Source organism: Tetrao urogallus (genome assembly GCF_951394365.1).
Source record: "Tetrao urogallus genome assembly, chromosome: 5".
NCBI lineage: Eukaryota > Metazoa > Chordata > Aves > Galliformes > Phasianidae > Tetrao > Tetrao urogallus.
In genome coordinates this window covers 63515790-63535991 of record NC_136818.1, presented here as the reverse complement: position 1 = coordinate 63535991, position 20202 = coordinate 63515790, and the positions used below count along the sequence as shown (strand labels likewise).

The following is a 20202-nucleotide window of genomic DNA, read 5'->3' as shown; positions in this document are numbered from 1 at the left end:
GTGTGTAGTTGCAGACCCACCTCCTTCAGCTGCATTTGAGCACAACTCAGAGAGCTCCAGTAAGTTTCTTAGCTTTGGTTCTTAGCTTTGCTTGCTGGAAAAACTGGAGAGGCACTCTCCCAAACACCTCCCACTTGCGGCATCAAAGTGAGATATCACTCACAGTAAATTTTACAGTATGAGGAATGAAACAGTTAGCAAAGTTGACATTTAAACCATCATCACTGGCTATGATTAAATACCTCGGAGATGAGCAGAGTGGTTCACACCTCTCCAAGTTATTGTTCTAGGCTCTTATCAGACTCCCATACACTGCTGCCTTAGAGCTGCATTCGACACACTTGAGATTTTCTTTGAATCTGTAATGGTTGGAAACCTGTTTAGACAGAATCTGGAGAGTTTCTGATAGTGTTAGTATGGCAGAGAGACAGAAACACAGGCTAACTTCCTGAACTGCAGATTCACCCCTGAAAGGTTCAGGCAGATTAATAACACAAGCGCAGCCAAACGGGCTCCTTCTTCCTCTCCTTCTCTCGTCACTGTCGGTACAGTGCAAGGAAATGAAACACTATCAAGAAACAAATGGCAAATAACCTGCAAGAAGCACGGAGGGCAGACTGGAGCACAACACTTCCCCCCCCAAAAAAATCTCTATTCTGAAAATAGCATTAAGCTCAGGGTATGCGTGCAACACTGGGAAACACACACTTGGACCATCATCAAAGCCACATCAATGTGAGCTAACCTGTCCAACCTCAGCTCCAAGAAATGCGTGCACAAAGACAGCAGCTCCTTGCAGTGCAATGTGCTGTGTGGTCAGCAGCAGGGAGCCAAGCAACCTAGAAGATGGGAACTCCTGAAAGAATTACTATTAGTGCAACACAGGTGAGAACCGTTCCATGTTTGGCTTCATAATGGCTAAGCCAACATCCCCATCTTCCCAGAGCCTGTTCTGCTGCATATATTTAGCACAGGGAAATACCAGCACACTTTGTTACTGCTAACAGACATCATGTGTGGGATACCCTGAGCACAGAGCTGACAACATTCCCCTCCAGCTCAGCAGTCACAGACTGCAGAACAGCCATCCTAGGTTGGGAACAACGCAGGAGAGATGGGGGAGCAAAGGAAACCAGTCCTGAACTGCAGAAGGCACTCAGAGAGGAGTAAAACAGCAAGGTTTCTGATGGGCCAGACAGACACAGTGTTTCAAGCAGCGAGCACTGAGCATCACTTTTGCTGGAGAAGGTAATGTTTGTGTACACCAAGAGGAAAAAAATACAATGGCTGATACAGTATTAAAAGCATGTATACAAGATATCTAAATGTTTGCTCTGGGCAAATCAGAATTCTCAGAGTATTTAGCTGATTTTTTTTTTTTTTTTGTAAGAAATAAGATTTTTTCCCCCCTTTTCTCTGTATGTAAAGCTCAACTAAAAGCCCATTCTCCCCAAACAGAGCTCACTGTGCTGTTACGTGTGCTGACTTTTAAAGCTAGCCAGTTTCACGAGGAGCAGAATAACCTCAGGTTATTACAATTAGATTCATCTCATTAATAGATCAATTTCTTTCAAGTGCACCGAAAACTGAATTTTTACTTTGTTGCTTCTCCTTTTAGTCTACATTATAGTCTGTGTTCTTAAGTTTTAAGGAGAGCCATCACAGAGCAGGTTGTAATCTCAGGTGATTAATTGCGTAGCATTTTACAAGCTGTAAAACAGAGCGAGATCCCCGCACTGTGATGATGCCATTTAGCACTGCTATCCCATTTCCCCGTAACCAGCAGGGCTGTCTGAGACTGCAACTCCAAAGTATTTATAGATTTCAAAGGTTTGCTTATTTTTTGTTGTTAAAAAACTCCAAAACCTATATTGATTGTTACATGCAATTCTACACGAGAAGTCTGGGGAACCGTGGTGCTGAATACCAGTATTTATTACCAAACTCACGCTCATTATGGTTCTCTTTGACAGGGGTCCATTAAAATCAATTTTTATGTTTCTTATGGTTTTTTTTTTTCCCCTACCCAATCTTCTTACCATAGTGTTTATTAGCCAGTTAGCAGAAACACTGGGCGCTGTTTTCTTTTTATTTTATTCTGTCAAAAATAATGAGGCCAGATTTAATAGCTATTCACTAGCGATGAGTAGAAGAGATTAAATGTTATACTTCAGCACAAACATTTACTGAGGGCTTTAAAATGTTTAGAACTTCATTGCTGGTTAAGACAAAAGGAAGTCCCACCTCCCATCCACGTTCCAGATTTAAGTTCCTGCAGTAATAGTAAGGATATTCTGCTTGCTGTTAACTACTGGATCACTCTTTGGTAATACTCCCACTGCAATATAACTGTCACACACGAATCCCACAACCTGATAGGTTTAAGTGCTATTGAGATGCTACTTGAGCCTCATCACTTCCGGGAGGACAGAAAACTACAGCAGCCAACCATGGCTGGCTGAACCACCACCAGACAGAAACACAGAGAATTAAGAAAAGAATTGACATCCTCTGACTGCTGCCCAAAGAGCAAAATCAGCAGATCCTTCCCCAGCCAACCCAGCTGTACGACATCAGCAAGCAACAAACCCTATCAACAAGGAAAGCAGAAGCTCACCTTGCACAAGACAGCCTTGCTATACAGCTAGGCTTGCTTAGGGACAGCTGTGACACAGGAGCATCTTTCATTTGTGCAGGAATGAGTAAAGGAAGCAGTGTGTGTTCTGAGCATACACACACGTGTTTTCCTGGAAAAAAAGTCTGTGTGACTGAAAGTCCAATTCCTCTGCTCAGCCTTCCCACCAGCTCTAATAACATCATACCATCCCCAAAAACACTGTGCAGAAAAAGGGACGGCGAGCCATTATGTGAAACGTTAAAAGCCTCAGCATTAAAGGTAAGAGCCATGACAAGAGACCTTTGCTCTTCTCACCCAGCAGAACCACACACTCATCCAGCACAGCACCTCCTCCCCAGTCACCTTTGTGGCCTTCACCAATCAATGGCCTTGAATTATGTTCATCCAATACTGCAGCAGTTCACTTGAAGCCTATTTCTCTTAATACCTGTAATCTCCTGACTGCTTTTGTTTTAATGCAATTTCCTTTATTTCTACCAACGTGTAAAACCACATTTCTTACATTCACCATGTTTGAGCGCATAGAGCTTCCTCCTGCTATCCTGCCATCCTCTCTCTGACATGTTCTCTTCTCAAAGGTGAAGAGCCATCACTTGCTTTAGATGTTCTTCAGCCAGAAGCTGTCCTGTAGCAAAGGCGAGCTTCAACTCTGTCCTAAATACCATTTTACTCCCATTCCTCATCAGCAGAAATCCAATACTGCAATCAGCATATGAAGGAAACTCAAGTACTGATTTCCATATCACTGGAGTTGGCAAAACTGTCAAATCCAGAGGCTTGAGGGTTTTAGAATTAGAGGAAAAAACATATTTCAGCCAGAATTCACATTATGCTTTGTATTTGTGATTAATGCTACGCACACTTAAAGAGCTACAAGGGTAATAAAATAGAAAAACAGAAAAAGAGGAAATGCTACAAATCAAAGGAAAAGTTATCAAGTGAAAAGCAGAGCAGGGAGGACAACATGGAGAGAAGGAAATAAAACCCGTTTGAGTCCTACCAGAAAAAAAACAACACTGCAAAGGCCGCAGCTCATTACCAAAAACACCATGGCAAACATTGCAGCTTCATCACCAGAAAGCAGCTGAAGAAACAAACCTTAGCAAGCTGTACTACTAACTTCAGTTTTGGCAGAGGATTTGGCAAAGAATTTTGGTATCTGCAACATGTGTGACTCTGGCATAGCAAAACCACACCAGAAAACGAACATCCCTAAGAAAGACTTCTGTAGTCCTTCTAAAAAGTCAGCTTTTACTCACGAACAAGGAAAAAAACACAGACAAAGAGTCCAAACAGCACAATATTTTAACAGACTGAAAAGCACGTCTACTCAACCATAAAACCAAAAGAAAAAATAAGGTACCAACACCTCCTCCATCAGTCTTGTATTTGAGGCATTACCTCTCCTAACATAGATACCTTTGTTGTGAGAACTTCAGGAGACGTTATAAACATGACAAACAAACCAGAGCTCTCTTTAGCAGCTTCCATGACTAATCACTCAACCTTAGTTCTGCCTGTCTGAGCACGCACATCTAGATACAGGTCCACAAAATAGACACAGCAGTGTTACTCCTCAGTGACACATTCACACACGTGTCCAAAATTAGGGAGAAGGAGTTACCTTCACAGTGTATTTAAAGAACACTTGTCTCAGCTTGGTTTCCTAGCTGTATTGAAGTCACAGAGAAAGAAACGCATTTGAGATGTGCCATTCCTTGACAGTGCTGGAGGCTGCTTTGCTCTCCCAGGGAAAAGCACTGTACTTTCAACGTGGCTGGTGCAAAAAAAAGGCACACACAGCCTGCCTTAGATCCTCTGGGCAATCTGTTTACTGCTCGCTCAAACACAGGATCGATAGAACACGAACTTACCCATTTGGCAGCACACTCAGTTTAGGGAGTTTAATTTCGTGTACTCCTGTTTCACACCCAGATATCTCCAGTTTTCCCACAGGGCTGAGCAGAACCACGTGCTTCTCCTGGCACTGCGATGCTCCCTCCTTGGAAGTCACCTGTTCATAAAACCAAATGACTGTCACTGGCATGTTCTCACCAAAGAGCATTCATCTCAAGATACACCATGCAGTTTTCAAAAGCAATTCGGAAAAGATAAAGAACCATGGAAATAGAATATTTCAAGTTTCTTTGACTACACCTTTAGCTAACTTAGAATGACCCATCCTAAAAAGCCATTAACTCAAACAGTCCCGGAAAAAAAAGTTAGAAGAGCAGCAACCTTCATAAAAGTCACAGGCAATGGAAGCTTTGTGGCTGGTTCAGCAGTAATGCCTGACATGAAGTGTTCTGACGCCAGTATCAAAAGAATGATCATGACAACTGAGCACAGTCACTGGCTCCCAGCAGCAGCGCTATGCAAACAGCTGCTGAAACACAAACAGAATGTGTCTGCTGGAAAAACATGAAAAAAAAAAAAATCATTCCTTAGTAAAAACAACAATTTTTACTCCCATTGTTACCAGGCTGGCTTTACAGTTACTGATAGGATATGTTTCCAACTCCACATCACGGATTTTTCAGTATTGTTCAAGACCGCACCAAAAACACCCACATCAAATTCATCGTGGCTTTACCCTCTGAATCGGGAGCTGCTCCACTTGGAATTGTAAGATTGCTAAGAAAGGACAGAACACATTCATTGCAGTCACCCAACACCATGTCAGGATCACACCACAATGGGAACATCACAGAATGGCTTGGGTTGGAAGGGACCTCATGGACCATGAAGCTCCAGCCCCCCACCGTCCACATTTCATAGCAGCCCAGGCTGCCCAGGGCCCCATCCAACCTGGCCTTGAACACCTCCAGGGATGGACGGGGCATCACAGCCTCTCTGGGCAGCTGTTCCAGCACCTCACCACTCTCATAGGAAAGAGCTTCCCCCTGACATCCAACCCAAGTCTTCCCTCCCTCAAGTTAAAACTATCTCCCCTTGTCCTGCTGTTATCCACCCTTTCAAAGAGTTGACTCCCCTCCTGTTTGTAGGCTTCCTGGTCAACCTGGTGGGGGCAGGAACTGGATATATTCCTCCAACCCAAGCTTCTGTGAAGGTAAGAACGATGCAAACAGACCAAAAGGACCTCTACTGCAAAGAGCAACCAGAAGCTAACCTGACAAACAAACAGCCTGCTTACGTTCTGGAAGACCAGCGAGGTTTCTTGAGTTTTAACACCACTGTGATCATACAGCTAACCTGCAATTTACTTTATACTTCCAGAGACAACAGCATAAGCTTATTTTCACTATCATCTGCACAAATGTACAGTCTGACCCAAAGCTCTGTGAAGTCTGCCCAACCTATGACCAAGCCGCCTTATAAAAAAAATAAATGATGAGATTACCAGTTCCTACTCCACATTTTGAACCTGTTCAAGTTTTCAAGTTCTGCTTCTTTTACTTTAAGTACTTTAAAACAACATTTCCATTTTTTTCCCAGGCAGGGAAAAACTGACTGGCAGCTCTCACACCAATTACACTGAGAAAATGTTTGCTGATGTTGCAGAGAAAGAGAAATCCACCTTTTGAACCAAGCTCTTCCTTGCTCCATCTCCTTGCTTAAGGAGTGGAAACGGATGAACTTTTGGGGAGCAGCACCTCACTGCAGAAATATTAATAAAAAGAAAAACCAACATACTAGTTCACATATTTGAAAAGCAGCAGCATACATTCTTCATTTTCATTTGTGTGACAGCCCTCAACTAGATGCACTGAACCTCATACTATGTATTCTGCGAATATAACAACTTAGTTATACAAGGACAGCTTTTTCATTATAACAAAACACAGGATGCAGCACGTAACAGAGCACTATAAATAACCCTCTGCGTAAAATCCAACTTGAAGTAAGCGTTGTAGATGAAAACCTTGAGTAATCACTACTATGTTCAGCCTTGTTTATCAGCTGCACCAGGCAGCAATATTAGAAGTTTTATTTTTATAAACCTGCACAAGGAATCCACATACATATGCAATTGGGTTGGCAGCTTCGAACATGAAGGTCACTGTACAGAAGCAGAGAACAGCGTACTTTGTTCAGACGTAAAAGTACCTTTGTACTAATTAAATAATCAGGAAGTAAGGACACACCACTGTAGGCAGCGCTGTTTTAAAATGAAGTGAAATTGTAATCAAGATTTAAGTTTGTCACAAGTTTGCAGATACAGATAAGCAGACTTGAGATGCTACCAGCTGAAGTCACCCAATGCTTGGGCATCGTTGACTGCTGGCAGCTGGACACACAGCTTGCCCTGCCTGCATGCCTCTGCTGAAGCTGTGAGAATTAGAAATCATCGGCAACTTAAAGCAGAAATGTAATAAACCCTAATAAAACTGCCTTCTGTCTTCCTCGGCTTCTTTACATAAAGAAATCATCTGAGCCATTTTGATGTGACAGCACCTGAACTTCACCTCCATGAAAATACCTATGGATTTGCATCCAAGTATCAACATTTAAAGTTTATTAGGTAAAAAACAAAGGAAAACAACGGGACTTTTGGAGATATTTCCCTGTGACCCCCAGAGCTGTATAAATGAAGACGTGCTACACAAGCTCATATTCTCCTGCATTCAACTGCTAAATGCTCTAAATAAAACTGGAGGACCACTGTTAGCCAACAGAATTGAGTCCTTTTTGTCACTAATAACAGATGAGCATCACAAGGTTTCCATAGTGGAAGATTTATCAGTGAGAACATTAGCATGATTTATGAGTTAATGTCTTGTATGGAGGAGCCTCATTTTCCAGGCGTGCTCCCGTGACTGTGCAGCAGTGTGTGCCTCATTGGCCCTATGCTCCTCCAAAGGGTAAGGCCCCTAAATTATGCTGAGCACCATGAGGAAACACTGACATACCACTCAGATTGCTTTTCTAAGGTTCAGATGCTGAGGATTCAAAACAGCCGTGAGTTTCATCTCCTAAACCAGGTGCTACGAACCTAACAGCCAGCATTGGCTTGATGACTTGCATATAAAGATGTTCACCTCTTACACCTTCCACAGTAATTCTATGTAACAGTCTTGCTGCAGCCAAGGTTTTCAGTACTAAAACATACCTTCAGTTTGATTAAATGCAGATTTGATTTAAATTTGCATTAAGGGTCTTTCACGTTACAGTAAATAATTCAAAATTACTTTCTGCATTTAACTGTTCCTGAAGACAAGGAATTCCATCCTAGCCTACAGTTTGGGATCCAAAAATCCAACTCCTATCTGTAATGCAGAGCGGATAAAGAGGAGAAAACCCACACAGCAATGCTGAGGATCACCAAAGTCCACAAAATCCATAACGAAGCACTTCCCTTTAGGAGCCAGAACATCACCAACTGGTACCCCCACTGCACCCTGCTTCAGCAGGAATACCTCCCCTCTATCCGAGCACTGAATCCACCCTCCCTTGCTACCACCCACATAACCTTCAAAAGAATATTTCCATCAGGCTGTAATGCTATAACACAATAGAAAGCACAGCAGTAACAGCAGGGTGGCAAAGTCCTAGGCTGCAACAAGTGATAATAAGACCAAACACAACAGCTGTGGACACAGAAGGAAAAAAAACCAAACCACTCACCTTTAGAAGACCTCAGGCAGATAGGGATCCCCAGCAAGATCCCCTCACCTCCACTGCCAACCCTTAAATGAGGTCTGGGAAGGGGTGGATCCTGGCTCCAGCCATTCTGCTTTCTCAGCTTCATTGCATGCACCTGAGCTTCCTGGGTTGGCCTTGCCTTCCACCAGGTGCTCAATCACTGCTTCAGGCCATGACTTTGCATTTCTGCTATGCAAGCTATAGCAAATGGCTGAACTTGAAGCAATTTTTGTCTGTCCAGTATTTCTGATAATCAGGGTAGAACTATTCCTCAACTGCTAGACCCAAAGTACCATGTCTTCACATGCACCGTAATTCTATTAATTGAAGAGTAGGAAGGCACTGACCAGTGAGATCTCACAGCTGCCTCCAAGACAAAAACATGACTCCCAATCCTTTGATTAACTCAGGTGTTAACTGTTTAGCCAAAGTACCTGATAACATAAATACAACCAAGAGGGAAGCTGCATTACAATTACTTGCTTATTTCACCTGCCATTTCCCAAACAAACAAACAGTCCCACTTCTATTGTTCCTCAAACTGCCACCCCTGCACCTATGAAAATTCTCCTCCCAGTTTTTCCATGCCAAACTCACTGTTATTCATAAACAAAGAACCTACAGAGATGCTCAACAGGTTTCTCATGGAATCTTGCTCTTACACCAGACTTGATTATAACTACATAATTCTATCATTAAAGATATCTGTCAACACAATTGTCTAAAAGGATCCTGAGCAGTGCTGTACCTACCAGTAGCACAAACTGTCAGTATTTTTAGCAATAAAAATTGATTTTCTTCTCCAAAAAACAATTCCAAGGTACTTTCTCTTGGCACCAACTGATGCTAATGCATCCCTCTCCAGGTGCAATGAGCCAGCCTGTTTTACTTCCTATTCTCCTTAAATATATCCTAAGGAAGCATCACTTCAATATTGTAACTTTCTTGGCTACAATGTAAACTACAATTCTCAAGCATCTCCATTGCTGTGACACAATATCAGTGCCTTACCAAAACAATACCAAGAATTTGTTGAGTCTGAGTGGATGATCAATAGATGCCAGGAAAGTTACTTCTTCACCCTAATTACAGGGAAGAAATAGCAGTTCTGAGCGCTTAAATGGGTCTTTATTTTCAGTACTGTAGTGTTCTCGAAGCTGCTTCTTATTGATTCAAGTTCTGAATTAAGATTCAGCAGAAGCTTGAAATATTGGATGGAAATTTGAGGGGCATGCTTCACCGGCACCTGGGAGCTGTGCCATTTTGTGACTTCACTTCAGCCCTGTTGTTACAGTCACGCTTCCTAATCCAGTACATTTACATCCCTCTCGTAACAAAATTGTTATTAAATCGTATCAGTGGTGTTTCCCAAGGCAAAAACAATCAGGGATCATCATCAGAAATGAGAACTGAGGATGCATCCGTCTCCGCCGTTACCACCTCCCCAGCAATAGGGGCACCAGAACAAGGAGGTGGGCTGGTTACAAACACCTCATCTGCTGCAACTGTGCACAAGTGATGTGCCTGCCCTTCAACAAGGAGGTCACCTGGTGGCTGCCAGCACAATCATATCCTCAGCTGAGATTCTGGAAGCTGCTGTTGCCACTCTGTGCTGAGACAAGTGACCGAGGAGAAAAAAAATCTAGTCATTAAGGTGTGCTGTGAAAGTCGCAAAGACAACCCCATGAAATTACAGTTTAGAAACATAATCCATAATGGCCTTTTCAGAAGGGTTTTAATTGCACAAAGCATCTGCCCCCACCCCCGGGCGGCAGAAGCCACCAGCAATGCAGAGCACAGCACCCATCTGGCACAGGCACGCAGTGCTGGCCCACTCAAGAGGTTTCCATTCAATTATAGCTCTCCCCACATCTCCTTCATAGTCTAAAACTTCCTGTATTTGTTTGACTGGTTTCTGCCTGTTTATTTAAAAGGAAATAATCCATTGTATGTCAAGAATATGGGAAAAGTTATATTAATAGTAAAGGCAATGTGCTTTTCTGCACATATACTTCGGCATGGACAGTAATTTTCCAACCCTATGCAGTCAGTCTTGAATGAGAATGTCACTTCTTAAATGCAGTGTTTTACAGAAAAGAAAAACCTAAGCACTGAGGAGAAAAACTACACAGGATGCCTGCAATGAACTCGTGATCAGATTGCAAGTTTAAAAGCCAACTCTTATTAGTATCTGTAGTAAATATCTATATTTTCAACACCCAAATGAGAAGCAGAATTTATGGATTCTTTTGCTTTTAGTACGTTTGAAAATCCAAACTTCTCTAACAGTTGTCTCCTTCTATTGAAGTAGTCCAAAGATTTCCAGGTAAGCACAATGCTACAATAAATACTGGGTCCATTTGGCTTTGTCCTTGCTGCAAAAGAACTTAACACCTACATATGAACAGGACTGCAATTCTGATAAAGCTGTTGTGTAAGAGCTGCACTGAAACATCCTGCATTAAAGAAAGCACACATCATCTTGTGCCACGGGAAGCATGGCCAAATTGGCCATTTCCTGGGATATAGCAGATCCCAGCCTTCCAGCAGTGTTTGGTCAGAAGCCTGCTCTGTAACGAGATGGCTGGAGAGCTATGGAGACTAACAGCACTGCTTCCATCGCCTGGTGGAGTAACACACACAAATAAAGAGCAATTCCTCAACAGGAGGATTCACCAAGCTTGGACATATGGAAAAGAAATAGCAGCCTAAGCAAATCCAGGCTTAGTTTAGGGTGATATAAATTTCTTTATATTCTGAAGGCACATAAAGAAAACGTTAAGGCACAGAATTAAACTGCACGGTTTGACCATATACAAGCAGGCACCAAAAATCACTCCCCATCTTCACTTATTAGCAAGTCTGCGCCACACAAGCCACTGACAAAACAGAAGGAAATATGTTCATGTGCACAGAGCAACATTTGCTTCCTAAAGCATTTAAAAAGTATTCAACAAGAGCAAACACATAATTCTTTATTAAACAATCAAAGACAGCAAGCGCAAGTTTCTGTTGTCCCATCGTATTATACTACTAATCCTCTTTGGATGGCAATCAAAAGACCCTGAAATGCCAAGCTACAAGAGTGGATTTCCAAGCAGTAGTAGCCTCTGGCTCTTTGGCTGAGTCTTCAGTCGCTTGTTTTGGCAGACAGGAGGTACCCTGGTTGTCAGATGGCAAGTTCCCAGTGTGCTTACCAGGGCTACCTCAGACATCTTCATCTTACTTGCAGGACCGCCTCTGACATTGTGGTTTTACTTAAAGAATGGTATTTTATTTGTAGTAGAATTAATTCTTCTCTTTTCAAAGAGGAGCTGGGTTACTACTGTTGTATTCTAGGCAATGTTCAGTTACCACATTTTTCTACTTCATCCATTGTTTGCATGCCAAGCTTTGATTTCAGACATTAGTATCAGCAGACACTTAAACACAAGACCTTAATGGACTATTTAAACAGGAATTCAGCTGTACTATTTCCTACAAGCACCTACTGAAGCCTTTTCCTGAGTCTCTCCCACTAATAAGTAAACAAGCATGTTTTGTAGCTTCCCCGGCTCTTACTTATGCAGGAAACTTCAATGTTATGAATGTGCAGCAGCCACTGCTGGGACAACAGAGTTTAAAGTGTACACACAGCATAGAAGGTTTGTCATTCTGTGTCATTTTAGCAGCAAGCTGAGATGAACACTTGGAAAATGAGTCAAATCGTTACATGCTGCGTATGAGTAACCTATGGAGGCACGGTGTTAATAAACTCTAGACATTGGTGGTTACAGTGGGCTGCCATCCAGATTTCAAGATTGGATCATGACATCCCTAAGTATCTCAGTGCCAAGAGGGAAAAAAAAAAAAACAACCAACCTGCCTTAAGCTTAAAGGATATGCTGTTTGAAATGGTGGGCTGCCTAGAGATAAGAGCGAATTGGAGTAGAACTGGGCAAGAAATGGACTGACATGAACATGGAAAAAACAGGACGGGGCCAGAGGTTTCTGCATTAAGCAAATTATATCACAAATAGCAAAGAGAAGTCATCGCTGTTATGCCCCCTGCCATTGTGGAGTGCCTGTGAACCCCACTGGCAGTCATCCTGTAAGCCATGCTGCTTGGCACTTCCATCCCTTGTGCTCGGTGTATGTGCTCTCCTACCCCTATCCTACTGGTGACCTGCAGATGGATAAAGAGCCTCTTATTTTAGACTGGGAATCTTATGCCAGAAGATTCAATTAGAAGCACTGGGCAAAGTTACACTTTGTTCAGTCATTCACTGTTTTAGCATCAGTCACATGCAGGGAAACACTAGAAGTAAAGGAATGCATTGCCCAACAGGCAAAGAAACAGTTATCATGATAAAGAATCAAGATGAAGAATGTGGTCTCTAGAAATCAGAGTCCCCACAATCAGCATCTAGCTGTTATTAGTTTCAGTTTTAACAAGCTCACACTAAGGAAAACAACATGCATTTCTCCATATTTCACACAAGCGTTCAGCAACTCAAAAAAATAAGTCAGTATATTAATGAACATTTTACATTCTACTTTTTAATTACCAAAGCACTGACTGAGGACGTGTGTAGATATGTATTTGTGATATAAAGGGTCGTACCTCAAGGTGTTAAAGAAGTACAAAATTCAGCAAGGACAGCACCTGATACATGTGTGCATTTATCCCCCCAAATACTCGAGTGCACTACTGCTACAGGGTTCAGCTGGGTATGTAAATGTATGGCAACTATTCCAACACAAGAGCTTTCCTTATTTAATGCAATGAAACTTGCATCAGGTTAATCAGAATTGCAAGCAGACAAAAATGAGAAACTCTAGCAAAAGAATGATTTTAATATGAGGTAACGTTTTGAGTTTTATCGCCCACATCCGCAAAATTCTTGATCTGTTCCTTCTCACCCTCACCACAGAGCTGAAGTCAGGACCAGCTAAATAAAAGGTAATGCAACTAGGCATAACACAATAAAAGATATTACCTTCACAATGCATTATTGCTGCCAATTATAAGAATCACTTCAACTTAATTTCAAAGGCACAATCACCCTCAACTGTAACAGTCTCTTTTTTAAATTTCAAACAGTATTACATTAAGGCAATAACTCACCTTCCAGCTATAATATCAGTCTCCCTTATTGCAAAAATACATTTCATAAATACTTCTCATCGACAAGTCAAGCTAATTCAGGTTAATTTTATTGTGTTTTGGTGCTATCTCGCATTTGCGTGCAATTACGTTTATCATTTTATTGCCGTGCCAGAAAGTAATCAGAACAATTATTTGAAAAAAGGAGGTGTATAAATTCTAACTCACACTTGCTGGCATTTTTGATAAAATAGCAGCTTTATCTCCGAAAGTGGCAGGGACATCGGATAAATCATGCATCAGTCAAGTGGAGCTGACCCCCAAGTGCATTGCACAATATCAGGAGTGCTTCAAAAGAAACTTTCCTACATAATCCATCATTCTCTATAATACCAAAACAGCTATACCTGAAGAGCGGGAGCTGGAGAATAACAACAGAATAAATCGAGGCAATATGAACAAAACCATTAATAGTGCTCCTTTTTAAGCTGAAGGAGAGTCGGGAATCTGAATTGTGTTCAGGAAAAGAATTTCATTGAAATTCTTCAAGTGAGCGGAACAGCTTTAAGTGTAAATGGAACAGCGGTCTGTGTCTTAAGGATCCACTAAAAATACAAATGCGTGTGCAGAAAAAATAAATACACACACAAGACACGTCAAAAAGACTCGCACAGAAATAGAGGATTACAGTCTTGACACACAAAGTCTGAATTTTGCTGTCGTTACCAATCTGAGTTCACTTGAGCACAGGTGTTTCACTACGCTGAGCACAGAGACCAAAGCAGAACGTTCAGTAAAAAGAAATAAATAGCTTACTAAGCTTAAATTTTAAAACTGCAAAATATCCACAGAACAGAACTGTATTTAGAATTCTACGGAATAGAAAAAAAAAAATGCCACAGTATCACGAGAACACCATAAAAGCAAAAAGTTCCCAAGCAGATGCATTCCTAATGTATGCTCACGCACACAGAATCACCGAGGTTGGAAAAGACCTCCAAGCCCACTTAATGCAACCATCCACCTCCCACCACCACCTCCCCACATCACCAGGGCCACCTTGCAGCCTCCCTTTCTCAGGCCCAACTTCCACCTCTGCTAAGTGCAATGCAGCTACAGAGCCACGGTACCCAGAGGGATGCAACAGCCATTGAGGAGAGCACCCACACCTGGCTGCAGAACGTGTGAGTGATGTACAGCTTGTGCCACAAAGGCATATACTGTGCAGCTGTACTTCCAGTGAAACTGCAAACTGATCATAAACATGGAGATAATAAGGAATCATGAGCAACAGTCCGTTCCTACACATACAGAAGGGTGTGAGGATCAGCAGCAGGGAGCTGGGGAGCCTTGGCTGTGCCTGCACAACTCCCTTCAGCCTTCTGCTCCCCATAAAGCACGGGGCTGAGAGCCCACATTTTGCCTCAGACCTTCTGCCATCCAACACATCAAAAAGGGAAAGCCCCCCTAACAGCTAACACCGTACCCTTCAACTTGAAGGGAGAGTGGGAGAACTGAAAAGGTTAGGTAATAAATTATCAGTTTCATGTTGCTTACCAGCTCTGTCACACCCAGCTTTGAATGAGAGGCAACCAGTGACTATTCCAGATATGTGTGGTGGTTCCTAAGATCATCACACATCTCTCTGCAATTATCCAAGGTACCTGTTACAAGATGCCTCCAACCAACAGGCACACAAGTACAAGCCCACAGAATATTGGGTAAAAGAAAAAAGCAAGACATGAATTTATCTCCCAGAATTTCCTTCCTCAACTGTTCAATTTTAAAGAAACAGAAAGCATTTTCTTTTAGTGGGTACAAAGGCATTGGCATATGCCAGAAGACTGCTTTTCCCAGCCAGTACATGAAGCAAATTAAAAGCACAAGAGATGCCACTATTAAGACATTTGTAATAGCGATGGAAGCTGCCAGCAGGAATAGTTAGATATGCAAGTTTGATTGAACTAGAAATATTTTCCTGGAGGAGTGTTATTACTGTTACAAAAGTAGTTATTTCACACACAAAAAAAGTATTTTCAAAGCTCATTTGAATTATTTGAAGACTAACGCTGCTGAGTATAAATGCGCCAATGCTGCCCCTCAGCAGGGAAAGTCATTCTGAATTTCCTGATCGCAGTGCTATCCTGTTTTATTATAAACATTTCCCTACACTTAGACCTTACTGAAGAATTAGAGTCCAAAATTCAGCATGCATCTATTTTTCAATAAATGAGGCATTTATGAGGGGAAGGGAAGCAAACAGCCAACTTAACACAGAAAAGGTAGCACTGTCCTATCAGTTTATGCTCCGAGGAAGATAGATACGTGCTGAGGAAAGGTCCACTGATGCCTGTTACCAACCATGACAGAGCTACAGAGATTTACAGTGCAGCATCAATCTTGTCAACTGGATCCTTAATACTGACTGCTGGACACTGGGGAAAAAAACAAACTATGTTACGTGAATTCTTTCTTAATGCCAGCCCCCTAACATATACCTAAATGTAAGGGTATCTTACAAGGAACTTACTTTTGGAACGCGCCTTGCTGCCATGGTAGATGAATGATGTCTGCCTGTAAGAAAAAAAGAAATCTTCATTAGAAAATGTAATTAGAGTATCACAGGAAGCACAGCACATCAACACGATTCTATTTATTTATTTATGTATTTTTAGAACTTTGTATCATTTTCTTTAAACAGGCTCTATCTTTTAGTACAAATAACAACAAAGTAAAGGTTACTTATTTAAGTATTTGCTTATGTTTCCAAGCAAACAGGAATGCTGATGCTCATCAGGTCATCTCTTGCTTGTTGCAAGGCAAAAGCAACACCACGATACATTCTTAACGAGCAAATTTTGATCTTTCCTACAAGAATGCCCTCTAAGACCTGCTATGAACTTAGGAATTATCTGTGCAGGCATTTGGTTCAGAGGCATTTAGTAAAATAAACAAACTTCTGTATTTTAGGGAGTTACGTATTTTAAGGACTGAAAGCAAGAGACTTCCATAGTAAGACTCGGGGCTTGAAAGCAAAGCTTGCAAAGTACTCAGAAGCACACAGGAAATGTTAATTATTGGAACTGAAATACATCTTTTAAATGTACTATTAACAAAATGGTTCCTCTGCTCTCCCTTTTGAAATACAAGACAACTGTTACTTCCTCAGCATTTCATTTTTCCCCTTCACTTTCTTCTCAGCATCACTACGTTAAAAATCACTGTGTCTCCACATAGATCTGCTACAAAAAGACATTTTGGAAATCAAGGCAGCTGTCAGAGCTCAGCCAAAATCCACAGGGAGCTCTGGCCTTCAGCCAGGGAACCCAATCCATGAGGTCCCTTCCAACCCAAGCCATCCTCCAAACTATGCCTCAATGCGAGGAGGGAAGCTCAGAGCACCTGAATCTGAGCACTGAAGCACCTGCATCTTTGGGAACCTAAATATGAATACAGGCCACACAGAACTGCATCTAAACACTTTGCCTCACTTGCACCAAGCATGACACAATCACCATTTAACAGTTAATTGGGCATCATGTGTACCCTGTGCTAGAGCAGCCAGGCAGTCAGAAGGCATTCGATACCAGGGAATCGAGGCTGAGGCCTCAAATTCAACCATCACCAGAAATAAAAGGGAAGGATAACAAAGCAAGAGGGAAGGCTGCAGCCCTACAGTCAGATCCACTTCACCTCAACACATTTTAGACATCCCTCAAGTTTCACTAGAAGTATTTGGTTTTGGTTTTTTTTTCCTTTTAAGGCAGAGACGCTTGGACCCATCTGAAAGTAAGGAGCGGAATTCCCAGTGACACATTTTAACATTTTACATGCTGGACAAGCATGAAAACTTATGAGATAACAAAAAGCTGAAAACTCCTTGGATGATGAGCACAGCAAGGAAGCACAGCTGAGAGCAACGCACTGCTATCTGCCAAGCACCTCTTCCACCACTCATGTATTCACTGAATGCGGCTATTATAAAAGAAATCTAAGTAAACATTTCAGTATAAGCTTGAATAAAACTAAAGCATCAGAAAGTAGAAAAAACATAAAAATCAGTAACTGTGAGGGGATGGATGTCAAATGCAAGCTTTCTCTATCTATTAATCATACCATGAAAGGCAAGGGAATGCAAACTATCCTTCCTGGCAGGCAAGGAGTGCTCATTCTGTGCCAAGCAGCTGTCTCTGGGACAGCATCATTCAGCAAGTGTCCCTTCTCAGAAGAAATTTATGGTACTTCTTTGCAGCAAAAGTGTTGTCTGCTTATGAAAGAAGCCACATCAAATACAAAAAAATAAACGAGACTTGAAGTTGTTTCAAGCAGCAGCTAATTCCTGCAGTGGCAACAGCAGCTTAATCACTACTCAAGTTCTAAACAAAGCACTGATGTTTATCGCAAAATCTCCTCATCATCCCATAAAGATGCTCTCATACCTTAGATGCAATCCATACAGTTGAAGGCAAATCCAGATCAGTCACTGAAATCACCTACAACAGTTTTATGCAACTCCCTTTCAGGCTTCCTCAATGCAATTGATGACACAGCCACCCCTACAACTTCACACCAGGTGTGCCTGCAAACAGCACTTTCTACCTGCTGCACCAGAATGAAAGCCTACTGTAAGTAAACACAGCTCAGGAGGGCATGGGGTCTGGCAGAGAAACTGGCTGACTTTGAGACTGGACGGTGGCAGGGAGGGATCCATCTGTAAGGATCCTTACATAAAGACTTACTGAACACTCTGCAAGCGCCCCAGCTGCACGCTGAGGAGCTGTGCAGAGCAGGAGATGCGCAGGGGAAGCCCCTGGACACACAGACCTGGGGAGCACGGCAGCTGAGAAGGACAAATGAAGCAATTAGCTGGACAGAAGCTGCACGGTGTCCGAGGAGGCCCAATGATTGATGACTGTTCACAACCCATTTCTGCCCCAGGTGGAGCTCTCCAAGTGTCAGTATGGCTGACAGGTGGATCCAACAAACACAGTCAGTAAAACCCAAATCACAGGGCCAGGACGAAGGCCTGCAGCTGTGCTGGGCAAAGCCATACAGGACAGCTCTCCAGCTTCAGAGGGCTGGGGAGTTTTAAAGTATGGCTCCAAAATGCATCTTATCAACCTTTCAACGAGGATGCCTCGTTACAAGAGGCCAATACATGCACTAACTCATTTCCAAATGTAGCTGAAGGCTCCCCTAAGGCTGATAGGCTAAGAACTCAGAATCTCTCCCGAATGGCACAGGAATGACTTTTCAGACTCAACCACGATCACAGAACATCCTGAGTTGGAAGGGCCCCATAAGGAGCATCAAGTCCAGCTCCTGGCTCCACACAGGACCGCCCTCATTCTGGCTCATGTATCAGAAACCGAGATCCCAGAATCACTGAACCTGCCTTAAAGACTGAGCTTTTACCATCACCCACTTCACCAAGGTGGGTGGTTTCCTCCTACACCTGCAGAGACTGGACAAACTGAAGGGACTATATCATGAGCTGAAATCAAAAAAGGCAAAGTCTGTCCCCACCCTCATTGGCTGGCACAGAGCTGCCTGGCTGGGACCAAGGAAGCCCACCTCCCACTGAGCTCCTCCTTTGGTGCTCTGGCAATGGGTGAGCAGCCAGGTGCAGGATGCCCTGAGGTATGGAGAACAAATCCATCAGTGCTGCGTAGGAGCTCCTCTGTAGAAGGACCACCTACAGCACAGGAAGCCAACATATTGTAGACCTATCCTGCAAGCATCCCAAACCTTGAAATACATTAACAGAACATAAATGTAGAGAACAGTCAGATCATATGTCAAAACTAAGACTCTTTAAGGGCCATGAAGTATTCCAGCCAGATGGTGCTGATGGGTTAGAACACAAGTCCTTGGGATTTCAGGAGTTTTCCCCTTTACTCTCACAGAACTGCAGCCTGCAAAGCACACACAATGGCAGCACAATGATGAGACCTATAAGATTCATAAGAAGTATTTTTCTTAGTTCATCAACTTTTAAATAATAAAGGAAGATTCTCCTTGAAAGAAAAGTCCTAAGGATCCAGAGAACTTAATACTCTTTGGTTTTGGTACTAAAATTTTAAAAGAGCTAATATATCAAGTCAGTATATGAATAAAATTCCATATGAAAACATTTAAAGTACATTAGATTTTTGGTCAAGATGAAAGACTGAAAAAAACTCAAGCAATCTATTCTAATTGGGTTCCCATGGTAACTGTACAATTGGGTTTTTCAGTATAACATCCCAAAGGCCCAATGCACACTTGTAAAATATACTTCAAACAGCCTGAATTGTTTTTACATTACAGCACTCCCAGGAAGATCAATTACTATACATCCCCACCCTAACTATTAGTGGCAGGAGATGTTAACACTATTGGCCATATTAACATAAGTCATGTAAAAACACCACGTATCACCATCATTATATAAAACTAATTACACACTTCAGATTCATCAAACACATTCTGAGTAATAAACCTATAGTAGTCTTGTCACGAGATCATGTTTACTGAATGTTAGAAATCAACCCCAAATATATGCCAAACCATTTTGCTTCTTATATTGATTTCAAGGATAAACAGAATCAATCATTAATAATTACATTATAAGATGACCCACAGGGTTAATCATATTCTTAGAAACTCTGACTATGGAATCAAATATAGATGCACAAAGACACAACCGTGCAGCATTCACAAGCAGGCTGTATGTATTACCAGTCATAAAAAAGGAGGTGCATCCATTAGCACACAACTAATGAACTGGTGAAAATAACAGCACTATTATTCTGCTTTCTTAAAAAAGAAAAGCACAAACATCTATAAACGAAAGTTAGTCTCTGATTGACCACCTCGCCATGTTAGCTCTCAA

At 42.0% G+C, this 20202-nt stretch overlaps 1 protein-coding gene across 1 annotated transcript in view; it reads right to left on the bottom strand.

The window, feature by feature from the left end:
- The window catches only part of MGMT (O-6-methylguanine-DNA methyltransferase), a gene marked incomplete at both ends in the record, with an annotated part of 133998 nt that extends 117048 nt beyond the window's left edge, over positions 1-16950 (bottom strand). The window contains 3 exons of the mRNA XM_079535956.1: positions 4513-4652; positions 15859-15902; positions 16875-16950. Coding sequence (XP_079392082.1) covers positions 4513-4652; positions 15859-15902; positions 16875-16950 — 260 coding nt within the window. The remainder of the gene's footprint in view (positions 1-4512; positions 4653-15858; positions 15903-16874) is intronic.
- Between the last annotated feature and the right edge of the window lie 3252 nt (positions 16951-20202).